The sequence below is a fragment of the Glossina fuscipes genome, unplaced genomic scaffold, assembly GCF_014805625.2.
Source record: "Glossina fuscipes isolate IAEA_lab_2018 unplaced genomic scaffold, Yale_Gfus_2 133, whole genome shotgun sequence".
Taxonomy (NCBI): domain Eukaryota; kingdom Metazoa; phylum Arthropoda; class Insecta; order Diptera; family Glossinidae; genus Glossina; species Glossina fuscipes.
The window spans coordinates 159,923-181,892 of record NW_023998476.1 but is presented as its reverse complement, the minus strand read 5'-3'; the positions used below and the strand labels follow the sequence as shown (position 1 = coordinate 181,892).

Sequence of the window (21,970 nt, the reverse complement as noted above, 5' to 3'; positions counted from 1 at the left end):
TTCGAAAGAAGAATATCGCGTTCTTATTGAACCTTACGAATCATGAAAAGTATACTGTACGATCAGAAAAGTATGAATCATCTGACGCTCAGAAAAAGAAAAATGGGGAATTTTGGGTGAGAATTATTTTAAAATGTGAAAATGCTGTAAAAAGCTGACTCATCTCACCAGCTCACAGAGAAATTCGACAACATTTGGAGAATTATTTAAATTGCACCCATCAACCTGTTTTGTCGACGGCAATTTGCATTTTTCATTTTGCAATGCCGACGGCAATTCGCATTTTGCAATGAATTTTAACAGAATACGTGAAACATAAAGCTGGCGGCTTTGCAAATTAAACGATCTGGCAATTTAAGTTGTTAGTTGGGCACTCAACCATTTTTGGCAATTTTTTTATTTATTATAAGCGACTCTGTGCTTTGCCTTTCAACAGGGAATTTAACGAGGACGTTGTTTAATTTGATAAAAAAAAATTTTGCCGGTCTAGGTTAACTTGTAAAATAAAATAAATTAAGAAATTTTATAATCGCGAATTTTATCTATTGCACTTGCATGTATTGGGCCGCATTGAGAATAAGCGTATATTCGTTCTCATTTGTTTTGCATGTATTGTACCGCTTTGAGAATAATCGTATACAATTATCAAGAATTTTGCATGTATTGTGCCGCTTTGAGAATAAATGTATATTCGTTCTCAATCATTCAACAGGTTTTTATAAAAAAGCCTCATCGATGCGAGATTAATGTGTATATTCATTCGTACTCAATAATTTCCGTATACAAATTCCAACTCCACATATTTCTAAATATAACAAATGAATAAACAATAAACAAAAAAATATGGACAATTGAATGTACCACGGGCGTATAGATGTGTTCCATATTTTCGATGATATAGTTTTTTGTTCCAATCGATTTCCGCAAGGAAAGCAACTCTTCAGGTATGCAAATAAACTAATAGAAACATGGAAGTTCAGTATTCTCAGCATTCGAAGATTTCGCTTCTAAACACCTTACATTAACAAGCCCTGCAGCGGCATCAGAGACTTCAACTTCTTCTGCTCCACATTCGATGGCATCTTCTGTAGCTAACTCCTCAATATTTTTTGATGAAACTAAACGCTCCTTACTGACGGTTGCTGCTGTTCATGTGGATAACCTTTTTCAAACATAGAAGTGTGCCTAAAGAATTTTCAAATTCAACTGGTACGAACTTAATTCAGCTGTTAACCTGGAAAAGACTTTGTAGAATCGAAAGGCAGTTTTCGTTACAATTTAATATTTTGTTTACTAGCTTGTATCTAAAGGAATACCAAATTTTGTAGCGTGGATTTTATTTTGGCGAAAATATTGAAAGTGCTTAGAGAAGTGGTTTACCTGAATGCTCGAGTTGCTTCTTTTACTTACTTAGGTGCTGGTAAGCCGAACAACCATTTATTTTCATATTTTGATGAACCTTAAATGATAATAAAATATAATATTATTTTTTATATTAATTATCGAAACAGTAAATATATTAATTATATTAATTTCCTTTCTGCGACAACCTTACGCTGGTCACATCTTTAAGTTGGACACAATCTTTTGTGGGAAGAAAGGATCGATACTTAGATTATATCTAACACATACACATGCAATAAATTTAACCAGAGAATAAATTCTTTTCTTTTAAAGCGCACTTGAGATTTGAAGCCACTCGGGCGGATAACTTGTAAAATTAAATAAATTTAGTTGGCGTATTTTCCACAACACTATACATACATCTACAGGAGATGATAGAAGAGCAAAAGCGACCAAGTCAATTAAAAAGAATTGGAAACAATCAGGAAACCATTAAAAAGAATAACAATTTCTTTTATATATATTTTTATATATATTAGTTTGGGGAAAAAGAAATGCATTATTTTTTCGGTAGACGGCTGCACTGATAGATTTCTCGTAAAGTATCGATCAAATAATTTCCGATACTGTACATTTACATACTGTACATTTCGCAGTAAAAAAAATTCTTTTGTTGTTTTTTGTTTGGTGCATTCAGTTGTGAGTTACAGCGTGTTAAAAAAGAGAAAATTCGGTACATTTTACAGTTTTTCTTTGACAAAGGCGAAAATGCAAGCCAGGCGGCTAAAATTGTGAATGGTGTTTATGGTTCCGATACTGTAACGGCCAATTATGTGCAATTTTGGTTTCGTAGATTCCGTTCAGGAATTTTTGATGTTAAAGATGCACCTCGCACAGGTAGGCCGGTCGTCGAAAATGTCCATAAAATCGGAGAAATGATCGAAGTTGACCGGCATGTTAGCAGTCGTAACATCGCCCAGGAGCTAAAAATCGACCATAAAACAGTTTTAAACCATTTACACAAAGCTGAATTCGAAAAGATGCTCGATGTTTGGGTGCCGCACCAATTAACAGGAAAAAACATAATGGATCGAATTTCCATCTGCGAAGCGTTGGCCAAACGGAATGAGATAGACCCATTTCTTAAACGGATGGTGATTGGAGATGAGAAATGGATCACATACGATAACCCTGTGCGAAAACGATCGTGGTCAAAGAGCGGTGGAGCACCTCAAACGGTGGTCAAACCAGGACTAACGGCCAGGAAGGTTTTGCTATGCATTCGGTGGGACTGGAAGGGGATTATTTATTATGAGTTGCTTCTATATGGCCAAACGCTAAATTCTGATCTCTATTGTCAACAACTGGACCGTTTGAAGATAGCGATTGACCAGAAACGGCCAGAACTGGCCAACAGGAGAGGTGTCGTGTTCCACCAGGACAACGCTAGGCCACACACATCTACAGTGACTCGCCAGAAACTTCGGGAGCTTGATTGGGAAGTTTTAATGCATCCGCCATACAGTCCGGACTTGGCATCAAGCGATTATCATCTTTTTCTTGCATTGCAAAATTTCTTTAATGATAAAAAATTGGAATCTAGGGAGGATTGTGAAAATCGACTACTAGAGTTTTTTGCAAATAGAGACCAGGACTTCTATGAGAGAAGCATTTTGAAGTTACCTTTAAAATGGCAACAAATCATACAACAAAACGGTGCATATTTGACCCAAATCGGACAATCCGAAGCATGTTAAATAAAGTCCTGAAATTCATATAAAAATAATGGATTTCTTTTTCCCCAAACTAATATTAACCAGCTATTTTAAATATATAATAAAGCTATTATATAAATAAAGCTATGTATATTTAAATATAAATTATATAAAATGTAACAAATATCAATTTATTTATTTACTTATTTCATTTAATGATAACATAAATTACAAATTAGAAGTTATTTGATTCGTAAATGTACACACACACGCTCACATTCTTCTTTACGTAAATAAATTTGTGATATTTGCTAAATTTGGAGTTTACAGTAAGTATATTGTAACATAATTAATGATTTTTGAATAACATTAATGTTTTCTCTGCCTTGACAGAATTAGAAAGCAAGGCAGATAGTTTTCAGCTAATTGATTATCAGCCCACATTGAGGAAAAGTAGGAAAAAGCATAACGTCCAATGATTTTAAAAATAGTTTTGACACATCTGATGATGATGATCTGTAAAATATATTTACTTGATCATAAAGTAGAGCGAAGCTCCATTCACTTGATCTTGTTGGTTTTTCAACTTACATACATATGTATAAATCTCTAATTTTCACAAAATAATGAGATATAAAGACCAAAAAAACCTTCAACTGAAATTTGTTATATAGCACGAGAGTTCTGGAATAAGTATAGATATATCCTGCAATGAAAAGACAAGTGTAAGAGATATTAACTGCTTAAAATTTAGAAGAAATACCTCCAAATCTTTTTCGAGACTACTGTCATCAGTACTATCTAAATCACTAGTCTCAATACTATTGTAATAATAAAAGCTAATACTCAGCCGATGTGTAGTGGAGATGCGTAGCAGTATTTGGGAGGATTCCCTATGAATCCTTCCCTAAGTGTAGGTAGTATTTTATCTTTAGAGCCCTAATCTGCTCGGCTGCAGAACGCCAAGTCTATCCGTCTCATGTAGTGCCAAAAGAACTCGGCAAGAGACGGTCCCTAATTAAAGTTACAAGGCGGATATAGAACGCCTTTATTAAAACACCGAGTTGATACGCTTTGATTGAATTGTTTGATAGCAATTAAAATTCTTTATTTGCCAGGTGCATTATTTATACTTAAATCTATAGGTGATTTTATGCTACGTTATCAATTATTTTAATTAGGGCGCCTGGCATCGTATTGCATTTCGTAATGCAATACCCAGCCGGTTGAAGTGCGACAAAGTTCTTGTTTTACTTTTTTTTGCTACAGAATTATGCAAATTCAGCATAATCCATTATGCAAATTCAGCATAATTCTGTCGCACTTCAAAGTGGATGCATACGACGGTATGCGATCACACTACACCCTTACCGTTTTAGAGAGAAAATTGTTAATGTTTTTATAGACGTTAACAATTTTCTGTTATGGAAGAGAAATTTTAAACGCTAATTTTTTGTTTTGTTCATTTAACATGAGTAAATTCTTAAGTATATAGTGTTTATTTACAGCTTTGTATGCTTAGTTTTAATTAGATATGGGTTAAAATAAATTTAGTTTACATCTACTGTATTGTATCTCTTAATTAAATTTTTATGTACAGTTTTTTGCTTATCTTTTATTTGTATTGTGACATTGGGTTCTTTGATATCTATTACCTCATAGGGTCCTTCATAGGGTTTATCTAATCTTTTCCTGTTGTCTTTCTTTAATAAGATTTGATCTCCTATGTTTATATCGATTGGATTAGTGTAATGTTCTTTTGATAGTTGTGTTCTTGCTGCTTTTGCTTTTTCTAAAAATTTTTTAGCCTTTTCTAAAGAATATTTTAATTTTGTTTTTAGCTCATTTATGTAGTTTTCTGGGTTGTATGCAGGATTTGAGTTTAATATTGTTTCGTTGAGCATGTATGGCAATTTTCCGTATATCAATTCAAAAGGTGTATATTGTGTTTCTACGTGAGGGGTAGTGTTATATACGAAAGTGTAGTATGGTTTCCATTTATCCCAGTCATTGTTTGTTGCAAAGGCTAGAAAGTATTCGTTAAGAACTCTCTGATTTCTTTCAATTGTACCTAAGGTTTCGTGGTGGTAGGGGGTTGAGAACTTTTGCTCGATATCTAGTAATAGACAAATTTCTTTTATTAGTTCATTGTTGAATTCTGTTCCTCTGTCAGATTTTAATATTTTAAATTGGCCGTATTTGAGTATTACCTCTTCTGTTAAAATTTTGGCAATTGATTTTGCGCTTTTATCTACAATAGGATGTGCGATAATATATTTTGTTAATTCGCATTGTATTGTTAATATGTATCGGAAATTATTGGAAGGTTTTATTGGTCCTACTGTATCTATACTTAGTGTTTCAAAAGATGTGGACGGTGTGTCTGTTATTGTGAGAGGTTTTTTTGTATGTTTTGTTTGTTTGCTTGTTTGGCAAATGTGGCATTGTTTTATATAATTTTTTATCATCTTGAACATATTGCGCCAGATGTATTTTTGGCTTAATTTTTGGAATGTTTTTCTTACTCCGAAATGTCCTGAGTGTGGGCAAGTGTGGTATTCTACTATTAATTTGCACTTTTCTTCATCATCATATATTCTTTCTCTTTCTTTGTATAATAGTATATTTATGCGGTTTCTTTTAATATTGTTGAATTTTTCTTTTAATATCTCTTTGGATATGTATTTAAATATATCATCTTGTAGACTTAATGCATAGTCTAAGAAATTTAACTTGTTCAGTTTTGATGTCAATTTTTCCAAGAGCGCATCGAAATGGTCTGGATATTCATTGCATCTCACACGTGTGCAGTTTAATTCTTTTACGTTTTCAATTATCATACCTTTTATACCGCTTTCGAATTTGAATTCTAATTTTCTTGTGTTCTTAATGTCATTTATTGACGTGCATTCCCACATATTTAGTTGTTCATTTGAGTTTTCTTTTGCCGATTTGCTTCTGGTTATTACTAGTGTCCTTTTTATCCGTTCTTGGTCTTCTTCTTTTGATGTTGGAATCATTTCTTTTAATATCTCAGAGTTTATATTTATCCTTGATAAGGCGTCAGCGTTAGTGTTGTTTGAACCTTTTTTGTAAATAATGTTGAAATCGTAGTCCGATAATTCTATTCTTATTCTGGTTATTTTTGAGGTGGGGTTTTTGTGAGAGAATAGTGCTACTAATGGTCTGTGGTCAGTTATCACTGTAAATTTTTTACCGAATAAGTAGGGTCTGAAATGCGTTATTCCAAAATGGATTGCGAGTAATTCTTTTTCTATGATTGGTTTGTTTTTTTCGTGTTTGTTTAGGGATTTGCTTGCGTATGCGATGGGCAAGTCTTGACCTGTTTCTCCTTGTGATAGTACTGCTCCTAAGGCGTAATTTGATGAATCGGTTATTAAAATGAAGGGTTTATCGAAATTTGGATATTGTAATATGGGTGAGGACATTAGTTTATTTTTGAGTTCTAGGAATGCCTGATTACATTGGTTTGTCCAGTCGAAGTCTTTTCCTTTTTTGAGGAGATCGTTTAGTGGTTGTGCTATGTTGGCAAAGTCTTTTATGAATTTCCTGTAATAGTTACAAAATGCTACAAATCTTCTTACTTCGTCAGTATTTTTGGGTTGGGGGTAGCTTTTTATTGTTTCGTATTTAGCGGAATCTGGTTTTATGCCTTCGTCTGTTATTAGGTGTCCTAAATAGGTTACTTCTGGTTGTAGAAAGTTGCATTTGGATGGATTTAGTTTTAGGTTGTATTTGTCAAGTCGTTCTAGTGCTTTTGTTAAATTTCTGTTGTGATGTTCGAAACTACATCCGTGTATTATTATGTCGTCTACGTATAAAAATGCTTCGGTGTCTAGTCCTGATAAAGCTATAGTTAACATTCTTTGGAAACTGTTGGATGAAATTTTTAATCCAAATGGAAGTCTCGTGTATTGATAATGTCCGTTCGGTGTTGAAAAGGCGGTTAAAGGTCGCGAGTTTTTGCTAAGTTTTATTTGATGAAATGAGTTTGTCATGTCCAGAGTGGAGAAATATTTTGCTCGTCCTAGTCTATCTAAGATGTCTTCTAATCTTGTAAGGGGGAATTTGTCGTTTACTATTTTTTCGTTTAATTTTCTGTAGTCAACTACTAGTCGCCATTTTTTTATGTCTGTCTGATTTTTTTTGGGTACCAGTAAGAGTGGTGAGTTGTAGGGGCTAATTGAGGGTTCTATAATGTTTTGTTGTAATAGTTCTTTTACCTGATTATGTATGGTGTCTGTTTGTGTGTGGGGTAGTTTGTAGTTTTTTATGTACACTGGTGTGTTGTCGTTTGTTTCTATATTTTGTGTATAAAAATTGTTTGCTGTGAGTGGTTCATTTTCTAGGTGAAATACTGTTTGAAATTTTTTGAAAATTTTTATGAGTTCTTGTTTTTGAGAGTTGTTGACGGTGTCTAATTTTATGGATTGTAATATTTTTTGGAATCGTTGTTCATCATATTGAGTGTGTATATTGGTGTTTTGTATAATTTGGTAGGTATGAAGTGGTTCGGTATTAATATGTAGGTGTTGTATTGTGATTTCTTTATCTAGTGTATTTAGTATTTTAATGTGTTTTTGTCCGTTTTTTGGTATTATTGAATTGGCTAAAAATATTCCTTTTTCTATTTCTCTATTTAATACTAAAGCGTCGCTGTCTATTTTGATATCTATGGGGACTATAATTTCGCATCTTGGTGGGAGAAGTATATGGGGAGTTGAATTTGGTCGTCGTCTGTATTAACTGTAAGAGAGAAATTTTCATAATTTATATTGCAAGCATATTTGTGTAGGAAATCTCTTCCTATGATTCCATCGGTTTTTATCGGGAAGTTCTGGTCTACTAATTGTATTTTATGTTGAGTGATTCCGTTTCCTATATTTATATTCAGGTGTGTGGTTCCTAATGTTTCTATATGTTCGCTGGTTATTCCTGTTAAGTTGATACTTTCTGCGTTGTTTAGTGGGTAATTTTCCAGAAGGTGTGCTTTGCAGAGGCTGATGTCTGCTCCAGTGTCTAATAGAAATGATAGTTCAGTTTTTGTTGCATTTTTAATATCTAGTAGTATGAAGTTTGATAGTTTTGAGAGGGAGAAGATTTGTTTTGTGTACTCGGTGGATGCCTGGTTTAAGTGTTTTGTCCCGAATTCAGGGGCATCATCAAGGAATCCGGGTGAAATCCGTTTCCCTGGTCTTCTATTGCGTGTACGCGGTTGTTTTGATTGTTGTTTCTTTGAAATCTGGTGTTATTTTGATTTCGATAGTTGGAATTCCTATTGTTGTTATTGTTTCTATTAAAATTGTTGTTATTGTAATTGGTATTGGGATTATTATTATTATTAGTTCTGTTAGAATTGTTGTTATTATTATAATTCCTGTTTTGGTTATTATATCCTTGGTTGTTTCTATCGGGATTGTTGTTATGATATTGATTTCTGTTGTTGTTAGTGTATGAGTTTCTGTTGTTGGTGTAGCGATTGTGTAAATCTTTCTTTTGGTAATTTATTCTCATTACCTGTGAGTTTATTTGATTTGCACTCTCATATTGTAGCGCAATATTAATTGCTTCTGAAAAGGTTTTTGGTTGGGCCGCAAAGATAGTGAGTTTAATATAGTCATCGAGACCGTTTTTGAATATGGTTAATGCATATGTATCGTTGATACTGGTAATGACGGATTTTTGTTCGTTAGTGGGGTTGGGGCCTAGTTCTTTAATTTGGAGGTTATTTAGATCTGCTATTATGTTCAGAATTTTGTCTTTGAAACCTGTGATTGTGCCTTTTTGTGTTGTTTGGCTTAAAAGTGAGTGTAGTTGTGGTATTGTTTGATTTGTTTTAAATTTATTTTCGAGTGTACTTTTTAGTTGTTGTAGTGTTGTTGGGATCTCATTTGCAAGGGCGGTTTGGACGTTTGAGGATAGTTTGCAATAAAAGATGTACTCTATTAATTGTGGTTTGGCTTCTTCTTTTAGGGTTCTCTTTATTATTTCAACAACTTTTAAGAAGCAGTTGATGTCTTTGTAGTTGCCAGTGAAAGTGGGTATGGATTTGGAAGCTATTTCTAAATTGAAATCCATTTTTGATTCTATTATATTCTCCGTTTTACTGGGTTTTATGTCTTCTAGTGATTCTTTGGTAGTTTCGATTTCTAACAATTCTTTTGCTGTGTTGTATTTTTTTTTAAATGCTTCTATTTTGCTCGCTAGGTTTGGTTGCCCAGGTTTAGTGCTAGCTTCTAATATGTTACGGACCCTGGTTCTATAATTTTCTAATTCTTCTAGTTTACTTTCGATTGTTTCCTTTTTGTATGTTGTACTTCCTAACTTTCTGAGGTTGGAAATTATTCTATCTATAGAGATATTAATCTCATCTATTCTTTCCATATGTATTTATATTTAAATGTATGTACTTTAATGTATTTCTTTTCTGGATTTCTTTTATTTTATGTTTGGTTACTTATTCTAATATTTTTTTTATTTTTTTTTTTATAAAATTGTTTTTGAATTTAAATTGGTAGGATTGTGTTAATGTAAAATTTCCTTTTGTGTGCTAAGAGGAGAAAAAACTTTTTTGTAATAATATTTTGTATTAGACGTTCAGTGTGTCGGTAGATTGTTTTGTGTACTTCTTTTTTAGTTGTTTTTTGTGTAATAGGTGTAGGGTCATTAAAAAGTGAGTTGCGCTTAAGATTATTGATATGGTTACTAAATATATAATAAATTGTAGTTGAGACGCATGGTCGTTTATTTCGACGTTATTAACGACATTAGCGTTGGGATTGTCGATTTTGGCTTTTTTGGCTCCCATTGCAATTGGAAATTTGCAGGAACGATTGTGCTGGGCGGGATCAGAGCTTGGTAGAATTGTATTGGAGAAAAATTTTCGCATCGGCGGTTGAAAACTGTATGGTGGCTTTAAAATTTTTGGTTGCCTTAGTAATTTTGGCTACCCTTCAAGGTTGGTCGCAAGATCGGTCGCAGGACTGTCATTGACCGAGGTAGGCATCATTATCGATGCAGTAATTTATGATTATGCTCCAATGAGGATCCAAAAAGAGTGTGTCGGGGTTGCGATCAATTGACACTTAGACAACATTGCCTTGCGATTTTACGACAATTACTTCTGAATTAATCGATGACAAACGAGGACGTCTTAAAGAAAATCAACTGGTTATTAGTTCAGCCATTAGCAACGAAAATTTGACGCATTGAGGTTGGGGAAATATTAAAACCTACAATGTCCGGAAAAATTTCCGAAACAGTGCCTTCTTGCAAGTCTAAAGCAGTGAAGCAATATTGTTAATCGGTCCATACTGCGTCTTTCCCTGCAGCCCTTTATCGAATTCAACAAAAGAACAAGTCAACTGCGCCAAAAAAAAGTAAACATTCCAATCCTCCTTCAAATTCTTCTGACGAGAAACGCAATTCCTAACTTCATTGAGGATCAATCATTTGCAGAAATGCGCTTAATGTACTAAATTGCGTAAGCACACGAAATATCATACATTTAGAATTAATCTTATCATAACAATAACAGACTTCAGGTGCTACGATGCTAAACAAAAAAATACTTTGAACGGTTTCATTAAAAAAATTTAAAAGAAGCCGTGGACATCAATTCGAAAATGAATTGGCGAAATGCAATTTTAAGACTTTCTTAAATACTGGCAACAGAAATGCGAAGGAGAAAAGATCAAGTTGTACCGCTGGGTTCTTTCCAGAAATTAAGTTTTATAGCTGCGTTATTCCACATTGTTACAAATTAAGTTCTACAGGCGAGTGATTTTCCACATACTTTACAAATTTTGCATGAATTTTTATTGGATACGAAATTCAAGTAAAAGCCGCCACTTTTAATTGCAAATAAGTATATAAATTGATGATGGACATGAAAATATCTTCTTGTTTCTCTTCTTGAAATCTCTATTGCTTAAAATATGCCCTTGAAGTTAGGCAGTTTCTATTTGTTTTTTAATTTCTTCTCTTTTCTTTTTTGGTTTTTAATAGTAAAGAAAATCAGCACTCTCGCATAATAATTTCTTATTTAAAACAGTAATATAATAATATTTAATAATATTTATAAGAGGTATATCACTGTTAATGATATAATTGATATAGTCTCCAATTAAAGAAGTATCAAGTTCAAGTAAAAGCTGCTTACTTTTAATTTTTAATATATTTATATAGTTTACGTAAAAAATTACATTCTTTTTTGCCAGCATTCACACATGTTGTTTGCATACTGGTATGATTAGTCCGTTGAGTGAAATTTCCTTAATATATTACATATATATTATCGTGTGGAACGGGATGCTATACTTCGCACTTCGATACAATATCAGTTAATACAATACCCTTGTGTTGAAAGTTGGAGATTATAAAATGGATTGCCTTTACAAAACATGAGGAAATTGCGTAAGCACACGAAATATCGTACATTTAGAATTAATCTCTTCTTAACAATAACAAACTTCAGGTGTTCATTAATTCATCGAACATTGTAAGTCAAATTAATCGAAAACGCGCAAATTTATGTTAATTTACCACTATCAATCAATAATATAAATGTTTTAATAGAAAAAAAAATTTGGAATATAACTTTAATAATATTCATACGTAATAAAAATTTAAACTAAAAATAATTTTAAGTATACACAATAAATAAAATCGCTGTAAAGCATATTATTTTAATATTTTAATATATTCAACTGAGCTGAAAATGGCTTTTTAAAAGAAAGAAAGTGTTGCTGGAATCTGTTGTGTGCACTATTTGGGCATTGCGATAAATTCTTTTGTACCACTTGTACGAATATATCGAAGAATTCACAGGAATTATTCAAAATTATGCGAAAATCGAACGGCAGGTCTTTAAAAATTTACTAAAACTAGTCAGCAGACGTTCAAGGGGAGATAAATGCTCTTTTTTTATACAATTATATATATAAGATTATAAATTAAATGACAATGATCTTATTTTATTGCACTTCAAATACCAGTATCACATCACAATATTTACTATTTATTTGAGTGATGGTATATTCCAAGAAAATAGTTTCGGGATATGATTATAATTCAAACGATTTAGAACATCTTTCCCTTCAACTGTCGCGTTTCCAAATAACAGAACACTTACTCCGAATATATTTTTAATTTTATCATTATCTACTACTCATTGACTAACGGAGGCTTAAATCAATCGTAAGTGTTCTTATATTTTCTCAGTTAATGCCAAATAATTATTTAACGCAAATATTGATTTAATAAAATGTCTATAACAGCTGATTCGACGAAGCATATGCAACAGCTGATCAGCGCACCAGTATTATAATTATTATTAAAGTTTGTCTTTATAAAAGACCAGACGATTTTTAACTGATATACTTTTTTTCACTGATGCAAAGCTTAAGTTAATAGAACAAGGAAATTAAAAAGTTATTTGAACCGAAATGTCTCCCAACAAGCAAATGACATATGACATTTTACATTAAAAACAGACTAATTGTGATATTGCATTTGGTAGTGCGATGCACTGGCACATTGTTAGCTAATTAAGTTATTAATAAATTTACGCCAAAAGATTAAAAAAGTGTTGAAAACATCCGTAAACTCTCTTCTTTGGTAATTTTCACACACACATTTCTTGATTTTTAGTCATTTTCAAACACACATGTCTTGATTTTGTTTAGATTCAAAGAAAAATTTGTTGCTAGTGAGTATTAACATCCCAGTATTGATATCATATTAAAAACAAGTCTGTGCTGCACATATGGTACTTGCATCAATTCTCATCTGTTAAAGCACAGTACTTGAAAAGAGAAACTGATAATAGAAAAAATCGAATAGTGACAAAAATTACAATTTAGATTTTAATTTAATATATTGAAAATTCTCATGACAATATTAACAAATTTTGGCAAACGATATGTTGTAATTTTTCACATTTAAAGTGAAAGATATCCTTTACAGCAGATTATAGAAGATTTTATAAAACATCGCAAGGAAGAAGGGTAACATATGCTGATTATAGTCCACATTGCAAAATGTTTTCTCTAATAAAATTATTATAATTATAATGTGAATCAACGAAAAAGTTTTTAAGTCTACTCTCTACGTAATTGTTTTAATTTTCGAAAATTGTAATTAAGATTAGATACGAATTTTTTTGGGAAAAAAAATTCATTGTTTTCTTTTTTTAATTATTTTGGGTTAATTTTGGATTTGATGACAAGTTTATGAAAAAGGGCAATATTAATTGCAAATTCCTACGCTTGCTCATTGTTTCATTCAAGTAATTGTAATCATTATTATTCGCGTTTAAAAGTTTTGATTGGCTTGAATGTTTACAAGCTAGTAGACATGCAAGCAACGATGAGAAACGATCCAAAAAACCATTCATACGGATAGAAACATTTCTTTTACAAAATGCATGGCTTTATTAAAAAGATTTTCGAGAAAAGTTTTCTGATTATGTCTTTTGCTAAAAGAGAGCTAAAGACGAAAAGGAGATGGGGTTTACTTCAGGCAAGTGTAGGTAAAGGGTTCTTAACACATACATGAATATTATTGCTTTGCATATTTCATCATGGTTCACTCTCGTACATGCGATAAGGTTTTGATAAATGAAAGCTGCGTACAAGCGTAGCATAAAGTCTGTCCGTGACCTCAAAAATATATACCGAACCGATTTAGTCACGTCTGTTAGCCAGTTCAACTATTGAAATCAGCAACGTAAGATAGTGAAGAGAAATAAATGTGGTTACGAAATTCAAACCGAACCATTTCCAATAGCATACGTCCTTGGGCTAAAGATTTCCTTAAAATATTGCAAAAATTACAACCAGCAAGACAGACAGATGAACAGACTATCTAACTCATTAAGTATTTGTATCCATCGATTCTTAAATTAAGAGCGTTACGAGTTTTAAGCAATTTTACATAGCGAATTTAAGATGTCTTTAGCAGTTGAAAAGAACGCATACACCAGAAAAAAATCATCTTTGAATGCAAATTTGTACTATTAGGTTCGCTCGAGAAGATATGGGAATATTGACGAAAAATTTTAGATCTTTGTCTTATCCAATGTACTTGTCTATTTGGTATTGTAACCGCGCAATGTGTTCCGCGCTTGTTTTGAAGAATACATTATTTCGGTTTCTGATATTTTGTTGCAAACGAGTTGCAGTATTAAATGAAATTTTAAGTTTGATTTTCTTTCCTAAAATCGTATACTACTTAGAAGCAAAATTGTAGGCCCAAATTTGAAAATTAATTTAGTTTCCTAAATTTCTAGCCATGGCTGTGTGTATCGCAATCATTGGGAAAGATGTAAATATTCCTTTGGTCAATTACGTTTGAATGAAAACTTGTAAAGTTTAAATTTCAGAACGCTCCCCTCTACATCTCTATTGCTAATATTGACAAAGAACTTGATATGCAATACAGAGTGCACGCGGCACTAGATGTTGTGGAAGAGAAATGTCAATTTATAAATAAAGCGACTCCCGAATCTAAAGAATTGTATTTGGGTATGTTATATTCCACAGAAGCGCATAAAATGTAAGCATATTTGAATTGACATTTATTCTAAATATTTTATTCTAAATATTTCGTTTCCGTTACTTTACTAGCTACGGCTTCATAACTAATACCAAGATCAAATTTATTTTAGTTATGGATTCCGAGAATGTAGCTCTCAGAGAAAATGAAGTGCGAGCGGTAAGTAAGTATATGTAATAGATTAGAATCCCATATCACCACAATAATTCGATATTTAAGAAATTTTTCTTAAGTATAGCGATCTATAAATATATAAATGTTCTCATAACATAAAAATAAAAAAAAATCGGAAAAAAAGGTTTAATGGAATATTTTGGAAAAAAATGGCAAATATTTCTTAAAGCGAGGTGTGTTTGTGTGTGCGTTTGCCACAACTAACAAAATACTTCATTTGTTTTTTATTCATATTTATTATATTTATTAGTGAGTGTCAAATATCTGCCGTAAGGAAATCAAGAATTTCTTACTTGTTACTATTAATTCAATTAAAACAGAAAAAAAGGAATCACGACCGACCTGTCCTATATGTTAGGTCACCTAAAAAGTGTTAAGCTTAATAATATAAATTATTAACGGTTGAACTCTTAAGTACATATTTATGCACTATTAATTTGTAGTGGTGATAAATAGGGTGTTTGCGGCTGTTGAGCTAAATTTAATAGTTTGCAAAAAAAAAAGAAGAAAATACATAGTAACACATTTTCTTTTTTAATTCAAAGATGTTTCGGAATTTACATATACTCTATACTGACGTCGTATGCAATCCCATTTTCTTGCCCGGAGAGCCTATAATTTCAAGGTAACTAATAAAGTGTGTAATATGGATTCCAATTTCTAGAGTGAAGAGCACCCTTATTCTAGAAAATTCGATCGTGCTGTACAAAAACTAATGAGTGGAAATACATGAATTGCTTGGAGGTTTATACACATCCACTTAAAGAAAAAAGATTAACAACAGTTCCAAATTCAAATTAAATGACTGTTGAACGTCCAATAATTAACTAATTTATAATTTCTGAGAATAAACTAAAAAAATTTTTAAGTTTTAAGGAATAATATGTGAATAATGGAACTTATTTTCAGCGAATTTGTGCCATCCATTGACAGACGGTTTGTTGAGTTTAAGGGTTTTGTAGTGCCTTCGATAAAATGTGTTTCGTTGTCATTTATAAAACTTTCTGGTTGATTTCGACTGTCTTTCCAGTTGTCAGCATATATATGTACATATAAAATGGTGTGTGTTTATGTAAGAATATATTCATAATATTATTTTATCGTGCAGCCATATTATTGAAATACTGTTTAAATGCACATATTTGTTTCCCCGCTTTCGATAATATTACACACGCGATAATGAAAGCACTAAAGCAATTAATTATTTTATAACTTCATTCGAAAATGAATTGTTTTTTATTTATCAAACCAATAATACAAAACATTTATTGCACTTATGAGAGTCTTTCGGACACTAGTAATTATTTATTGAACGTCCGCTTTAATTAGAAATCAATTAAATAAAGAATAACTTTTCGTTTTACTAAAGGGCACTTTTGTGTGTACCGCCAAGAAAAAGAAATAAACAAAAAACTATAATAAAAAAATTTTTTGTTTTCACTTTCTTTAGAGATTTTCGTTAATTTAACTTAAAAATAAAAAAAATAATAATAAAAAATGGAATAGTAATTAGAAAGTCCAACTTTCGTATGTTGCTACCCAGTCAGTAAGAGTCGAGTAATCGGGCAAGCTATTAACAAACTCTTGATATTTCTTGGGACGCATTTTTTCGGCATGTGTCCAATGGCCTCCTATTCCGATTTCTAAAATGGGCTTACCAAGTGTCTTCAGAGTTTTCTGAAACAGATAAAAAATAAAAATGTTGAAATGTATGTTTTTGTCATTGTGGTTTAAATACATGTTAGATTGAATCCACCTTTATGTTGTTATTGCATGTATAAGTTCTTAAGTAACAACCAGCGTTATTGCTTTTTACAAAGAAAAAAATTTGAATACTCTATGTTGTCATTTTTGTGTGTTTTTAATGTAAATCCATCTACAATTATGTGGATTTCAAACTACGTTTCATTGTTTCCAATACATACCTCAACAAGGATTGTGAATTTTAAAGGTCTACCGGTTTTGCCCCATGAGAAATATATAAAGTAAGGTGGTTGCCAGTTTTCTCTTATCATTGTTTCATTAAAAGACCAGTCGATTATTCGTCCTTGATCGGTGAGATCTATAAATATGGTCATGTGATCAGGGCCATTCAATTCAAATTCGTAATTTATTTGAAATGGGTCAACAAGTTGGTTTGAAGATAACAAAACGAGCATCGGAGCTTCTTCTGGTATATAAGGGTCCTCTTCGACCGGTATCCAAAAGCTAAAATCTCTAAAATAAAATGTTCAGAATTAGAATGAATATAAAAACTTTCAAATATATGTAAACCTGCCTAGCCTTGTACCATCGATGATTATAAAAAGGCATCCCACACAACATTTCTTTAGCGCAATAGTCGCTTACCAAGTGTTTTTGACCAATTGATTTAGTATTCTCTGAAATAAAAATGATAATTTTGAAAGTTAGAACTCATTATTGGGCTAATGTTTCTACCATTCAAGATTTTTACGTTCCGATCTTGAGGAAACACATATATGCCAGATTCTTTCACACGCGTTGTTTTGTCTGCATCGTGGATTATACGATGCGCATGCTAGAAATGTAGGTAGGTAAGAATTAAAGGAGTGAAAATTCGTGTTGGAAATTTTCACTCACAATCAACGCATATCTTTGAGAGGCTGTTTTAGCTCTATAAGGAAATCCCAAAGGAGTAAGTGCGATTATTATAAATAGGAATGTCACAATCAAGAACATACTAAACAAGACACGAACTTTTCGGAAAAATAGTAACAGTGGTATCTGCAAAAACAGGGCTTCTTCTTTTGGCTAAACGTAAAAGAATTAAAGTATTTTACTTACAATAAATCCTGCAAACAGTATAGTAACGAAAATTGCAATTCCACACATGAATATCTCTGGATTTGAAGACAACCCCGAACGTCCTGCCATTGGTACCATTGCATCGTAAATAATGTGAGTTAATGAGGTGTAATAGAGAAAAGGCAAAATTTGACAAACCATCATAATTAAACCAAACCGGTAAACACTTCGATAACATTTAGCTGTTAAATGTATTATAAGCGCTAATGTATAGAAGAGCACGGCCATCATAAACAAATATGCCGAACGAATTCTGAAATATGTGAGGAAAATGGTAACGGCTACCAAGAATAAGCAGTGAGAATGCATTAAGAGTTGAATGCGAAAACCCAAAAATAATCTGTCCTAAAACATATATCAAAATATTGAAAAATTTTACTTTCTAACAAAGATGCTTTTATACCTTGCGCGATTTTTCCAAATAACAAGCAGGTAGCATCCCCATTCCAAAAAATAAAGGACAAAAATAAAGTCCCATGAACATCCATTTTTGGGAGTACCAGCTCATTGCACTGCCTATTGCATCCATAAAAAGTGCATTAAGAAGCGCTAACCCACCTCCAACCGCTAAAGCTACTACTTGAACAGCAAAGCTGGCGCCAAAACTCGAAAATATAGACTTCAGCGATATGGCAGAATCAGCAGCCATTGTATATAGAGATATTCCTATTGCAATTATCGCAATGACACATACGCTAATATTTATGATTATTCCAACACTTTCGGTATAAAATATAATGAAGTTTCCAAGAAAATCAAAAAATACAACGTGACCGTCAGAGTGTTGCTAAAATGTGACGATACGTCGTTATCCCTCCGTAAAAGCATTTTTCGTTGGCTTTTACTTACCATGATATCGTTTAATTCCTGAGCATTCGCTAGACATTTAGCCAAAGTGAGAACATTGTCACCAGTATGCTGTAGAGAACCTTTAGATAGAACATTTATCTTATCGTGTTCAGTGTGATAAACATAACCGTTAGAAATGAAGGCCATATCGTAACCTGAGTAAATGGCGATAGTTGACATGGGAAAGGTCGATAGTTGAGATGCGATTGGAATTATTTTAAATTTTATTTACCAGGCACTCCGCCGAAGTCTCGAAATATACGAAAATCCGTGTCCGAAGGTATTAAACCTGCCTGAAAGATTTCCTCAGCCGAGCAAGTGGCAAACGGATGCGGTACTTGACGATAATATTTCATAAGCCAAGAATGTTGCGGGCCTGATTGAAACAAAATTTCTCGACCACCGTTGCCCGCAGCATCTAAGTTAATAAGAGCTCTATATGAGCAGTTGAATAAACAAGTTTATTAATAGATAGACGACAATAAATGAAGTTGACTAACTTGCAATTTTTCGCCCATTTATGTTGTGTTATAAAAGCATGCGATGCTTGCAAAGGATTTTCTTCCGCTCCGTTAAATAAAAATACAATGGGATGCTCCAAAGGACCTTTAGACTTGCATATCACTCGCATTACTTCCAACATAATGGCTACCATAGAGCCGTCATCTCCTGCCCCGGGACTACTAGGTACCGTGTCATAATGGCTGTTTATAAGAACATAATTCCCACTACTTGAATTTTTTGCACTTAGTTTTACTATTACATTCTGAATCGATTGATACATGTTGATCATGGACCAATGAACGTAATTCCCCGTAGCCTCTTGGATGTCAATTTCAAATTTGAAATAATCACTACTTTCCGTTCGAATTTTTTCAATTTCATTTAACAAAAATTTTAGAACTGTCACCTCGTTCGCAACGCTTCCAACTACGCGTGGACCAATACTTGTTAAACCAATTAATGTTATTTCAGCTCTTTCGGCTATAAATGATTCGGGATTAATGTGTTCATCTACGCGATAAAGAGGCTTAGGCAGCCTGTCCACCTGGGATCTTACTATAGATAAATAAAGTACTGCCCAAAAAGCGATAAAAAATGGAGCATATTTCAAACTGATATGAATAGCATCCTTTTTTTTGAGATCAAAAACTCTTCTTGATTTTGGCTAAAAAAAAGAAAAAAACGGAAGGAAAATGAATGTACTATCTGTATACTGTAAGTTTTGAACATGGACTTAAAAAAAATCTGCTATGAGATAAGCGCCTGTTTGCATTTCTTATAAATGTGGACTAGCTGCAGTTGCTCCTTGCCTTGAAAAACAATGATTAGATGAAAAACTAAGGGCTTTTGAATAAGTTTACAAAACCAACAAATGCGGCACACTTTTTGATCCTTTCGCAGTAAAATTAAGCAAAAATTAGCATCATAATCGATAACATCAAATCGATGATCATTGTATAGAGGGGAACAACAATTTTTGACTATAAAGCAAATCTCAAAAAGGTTTTTATCTTAAAAAATATATAAAACGTTTTACAGCGCTTATGGAACATAAAAGATAACTTCCATTTTTGTTAATTACCAACACCCGCAGTCCACACACACTAAAAAGAAGTTATAAACAGTTTATTAGCCCATTCGGGGTTTCGCCTCAACAGTTTAACAAATTTTTTTTTTTCGATTATTGCAGTGGCAAGGAACACTTGCTTATCTTTGTGCTTCTTTGGTATCTTGGAGCAAAAATGAGAGCATATGATGTCTCCGATATTGAGTACGTACCTCCGAAACAAACATTTCGTCCTCTTTTTCACTTCTGTTCCAAATATTTAAATCCCGGCGTTTCCTTGACCGTAGAAATGAGTTGAAGTTAAAAGGTGCTTTATCCGATTGCATCGCTTGTATTATAGTATTTCGCTTTAAATAGTTATTTAATTTATCTAAATCAGAGAAGGCCAAACTTTTTTTTCTTTCGCAAGTTATTGTTCCCGTTTATCACTTATATCTCCAAGACATTCGTGCAATGACGTATAAAGGCAGAAAGAAATAAGCAAGGTAGCTTGACACGAGTTTTGAATACCCAATATCTTAAGCAGTAATCACAAATACTAATTTCGAATTTTTTTAAATTAACTATTTAGATAACTCTAACAAATATTTCAAATCTACGTTTGTCTGTTGCGGAGAATTGGAGAAGAATCTTAAAGTTATTATAGTTTTTTTCAAGCTTCATTCACATGATTATTGTTATTATTGTTATTAGACTTTTTATATCAACATTTTCTAGTTAACTTTTCCATTTGCCTGCTTTTGTGATTTTGAGAATGGAATAAGAAACGGACAATAGATCCAATATGCACTCAGATTTCGTTTCGCTGCACACAAAGTGTCACTTTTCTCTCCTGTAAAGCAACAAGCGATTTCATTTATTCAATAGGCAATAGTGAGTTATAGTGCACCCGCAGATTGTGTAAAAAAGAAGAAGAAAAAGTCTTGCATTTTGCCGGTTTGAGCATTGTAGCTTTTACTTTTCATGCGTCAAAATACGTGTTTATGTTGCGCTTATGTGCTTCGCTATAGCAATACGCGTAGACGGTCATTTATTTTTTTGCTATACGGCTTTCATTGACAGACAAAATATTAGAATTTTGCTGACGCGAAAATGTTAATTATTTATCTAAGCAAAATTAAATCATCTGACAGATTTCTCATGCGCCATATGATTTTAGTTCATTATAAAAATGCAATCTATATGCTTTAGTGTCTCAACGCATTGCGTCACTGCAGTATGCAATAATGCTCGATGCGTATACACGGGGTGAATTTAGACGAGTATTCACTTATGAAAAATTTAGCTCTCGCTTCCGTATTCAGCTATTTTTGCTTAACAGCTGAATACGAAAATGAAGGCTAACACTCAAACACGTGATTAAACCCAGCCTTAAGCTGTTAACTGTTAAAGCAACAGTATGGAAATAAATTTACCATCACGGCAATTTAGATTTTAATTTAAGATATTCAAAATTTTCATGACAATATTAACAAGTTTTGGGAAACGATATGTTTTAATTTTTCACATTTAAAGTGAAAGATATCCTTTACAGTAGATTACAGAAGATTTTATAAAACAACGCAAGGGAGAAGGGTAACATATGCTGATTATGGTCCACATTGCAAAATGGTTTCTCCAAGTTTACTCTCTACGTAATTGTTTTAATTTTCGAAAATTGTAATTAAGATTAGATACGAATTTTTTTTGGGAAAAAAAATTCATTGTTTTCTTTTTTTAATTATTTTGGGGTAATTTTGGATTTGATGACAAGTTTATGAAAAAGGGCAATATTAATTGCAAATTCCTACGCTTGCTCATTGTTTCATTCAAGTAATTGTAATCATTATTAACTTGTCATTAAAAGGTTAAGTACATAATATTTGTTGGTATATCATAAAATGCGATGATAATATTAGCTTAAAGATTGTTCATT

General features: G+C 32.5%; 2 protein-coding genes across 5 annotated transcripts; one reads left to right on the top strand and one right to left on the bottom strand.

The window, feature by feature from the left end:
• The first annotated feature begins 12,883 nt into the window (after positions 1–12,883).
• LOC119640936 (trafficking protein particle complex subunit 2-like protein) lies at positions 12,884–16,090 on the top strand. Of its 4 annotated transcripts, none has more exons than XM_038039304.1 (6): positions 12,884–13,087; positions 14,371–14,405; positions 14,464–14,636; positions 14,708–14,795; positions 15,356–15,435; positions 15,498–16,090. In XM_038039304.1, the coding sequence occupies exons 2-6, from the start codon at positions 14,373–14,375 to the stop codon at positions 15,541–15,543; spliced, it is 420 nt and encodes a 139-aa protein (XP_037895232.1). In that variant the 5' UTR covers positions 12,884–13,087; positions 14,371–14,372; the 3' UTR covers positions 15,544–16,090. The 4 variants fall into 4 exon arrangements, with proteins under 4 accessions (XP_037895232.1, XP_037895234.1, XP_037895233.1 ...); XM_038039306.1 differs by lacking the exon at positions 12,884–13,087 and adding an exon at positions 13,145–13,191; XM_038039305.1 differs by lacking the exon at positions 12,884–13,087 and adding an exon at positions 13,185–13,216.
• A 151-nt stretch (positions 16,091–16,241) lies between these two features.
• Positions 16,242–21,054, bottom strand: LOC119640912 (endoplasmic reticulum metallopeptidase 1). The gene is made up of 11 exons (XM_038039253.1): positions 20,268–21,054; positions 18,986–19,653; positions 18,718–18,920; positions 18,486–18,640; positions 18,040–18,423; positions 17,616–17,981; positions 17,412–17,555; positions 17,250–17,349; positions 17,089–17,191; positions 16,736–17,027; positions 16,242–16,487 (listed from the first exon to the last, which is right to left on the bottom strand). Exons 1-11 carry the CDS (start codon positions 20,379–20,381, stop codon positions 16,320–16,322), a joined length of 2,697 nt encoding a protein of 898 aa, XP_037895181.1. The 5' UTR covers positions 20,382–21,054; the 3' UTR covers positions 16,242–16,319.
• Positions 21,055–21,970: the final 916 nt, after the last annotated feature.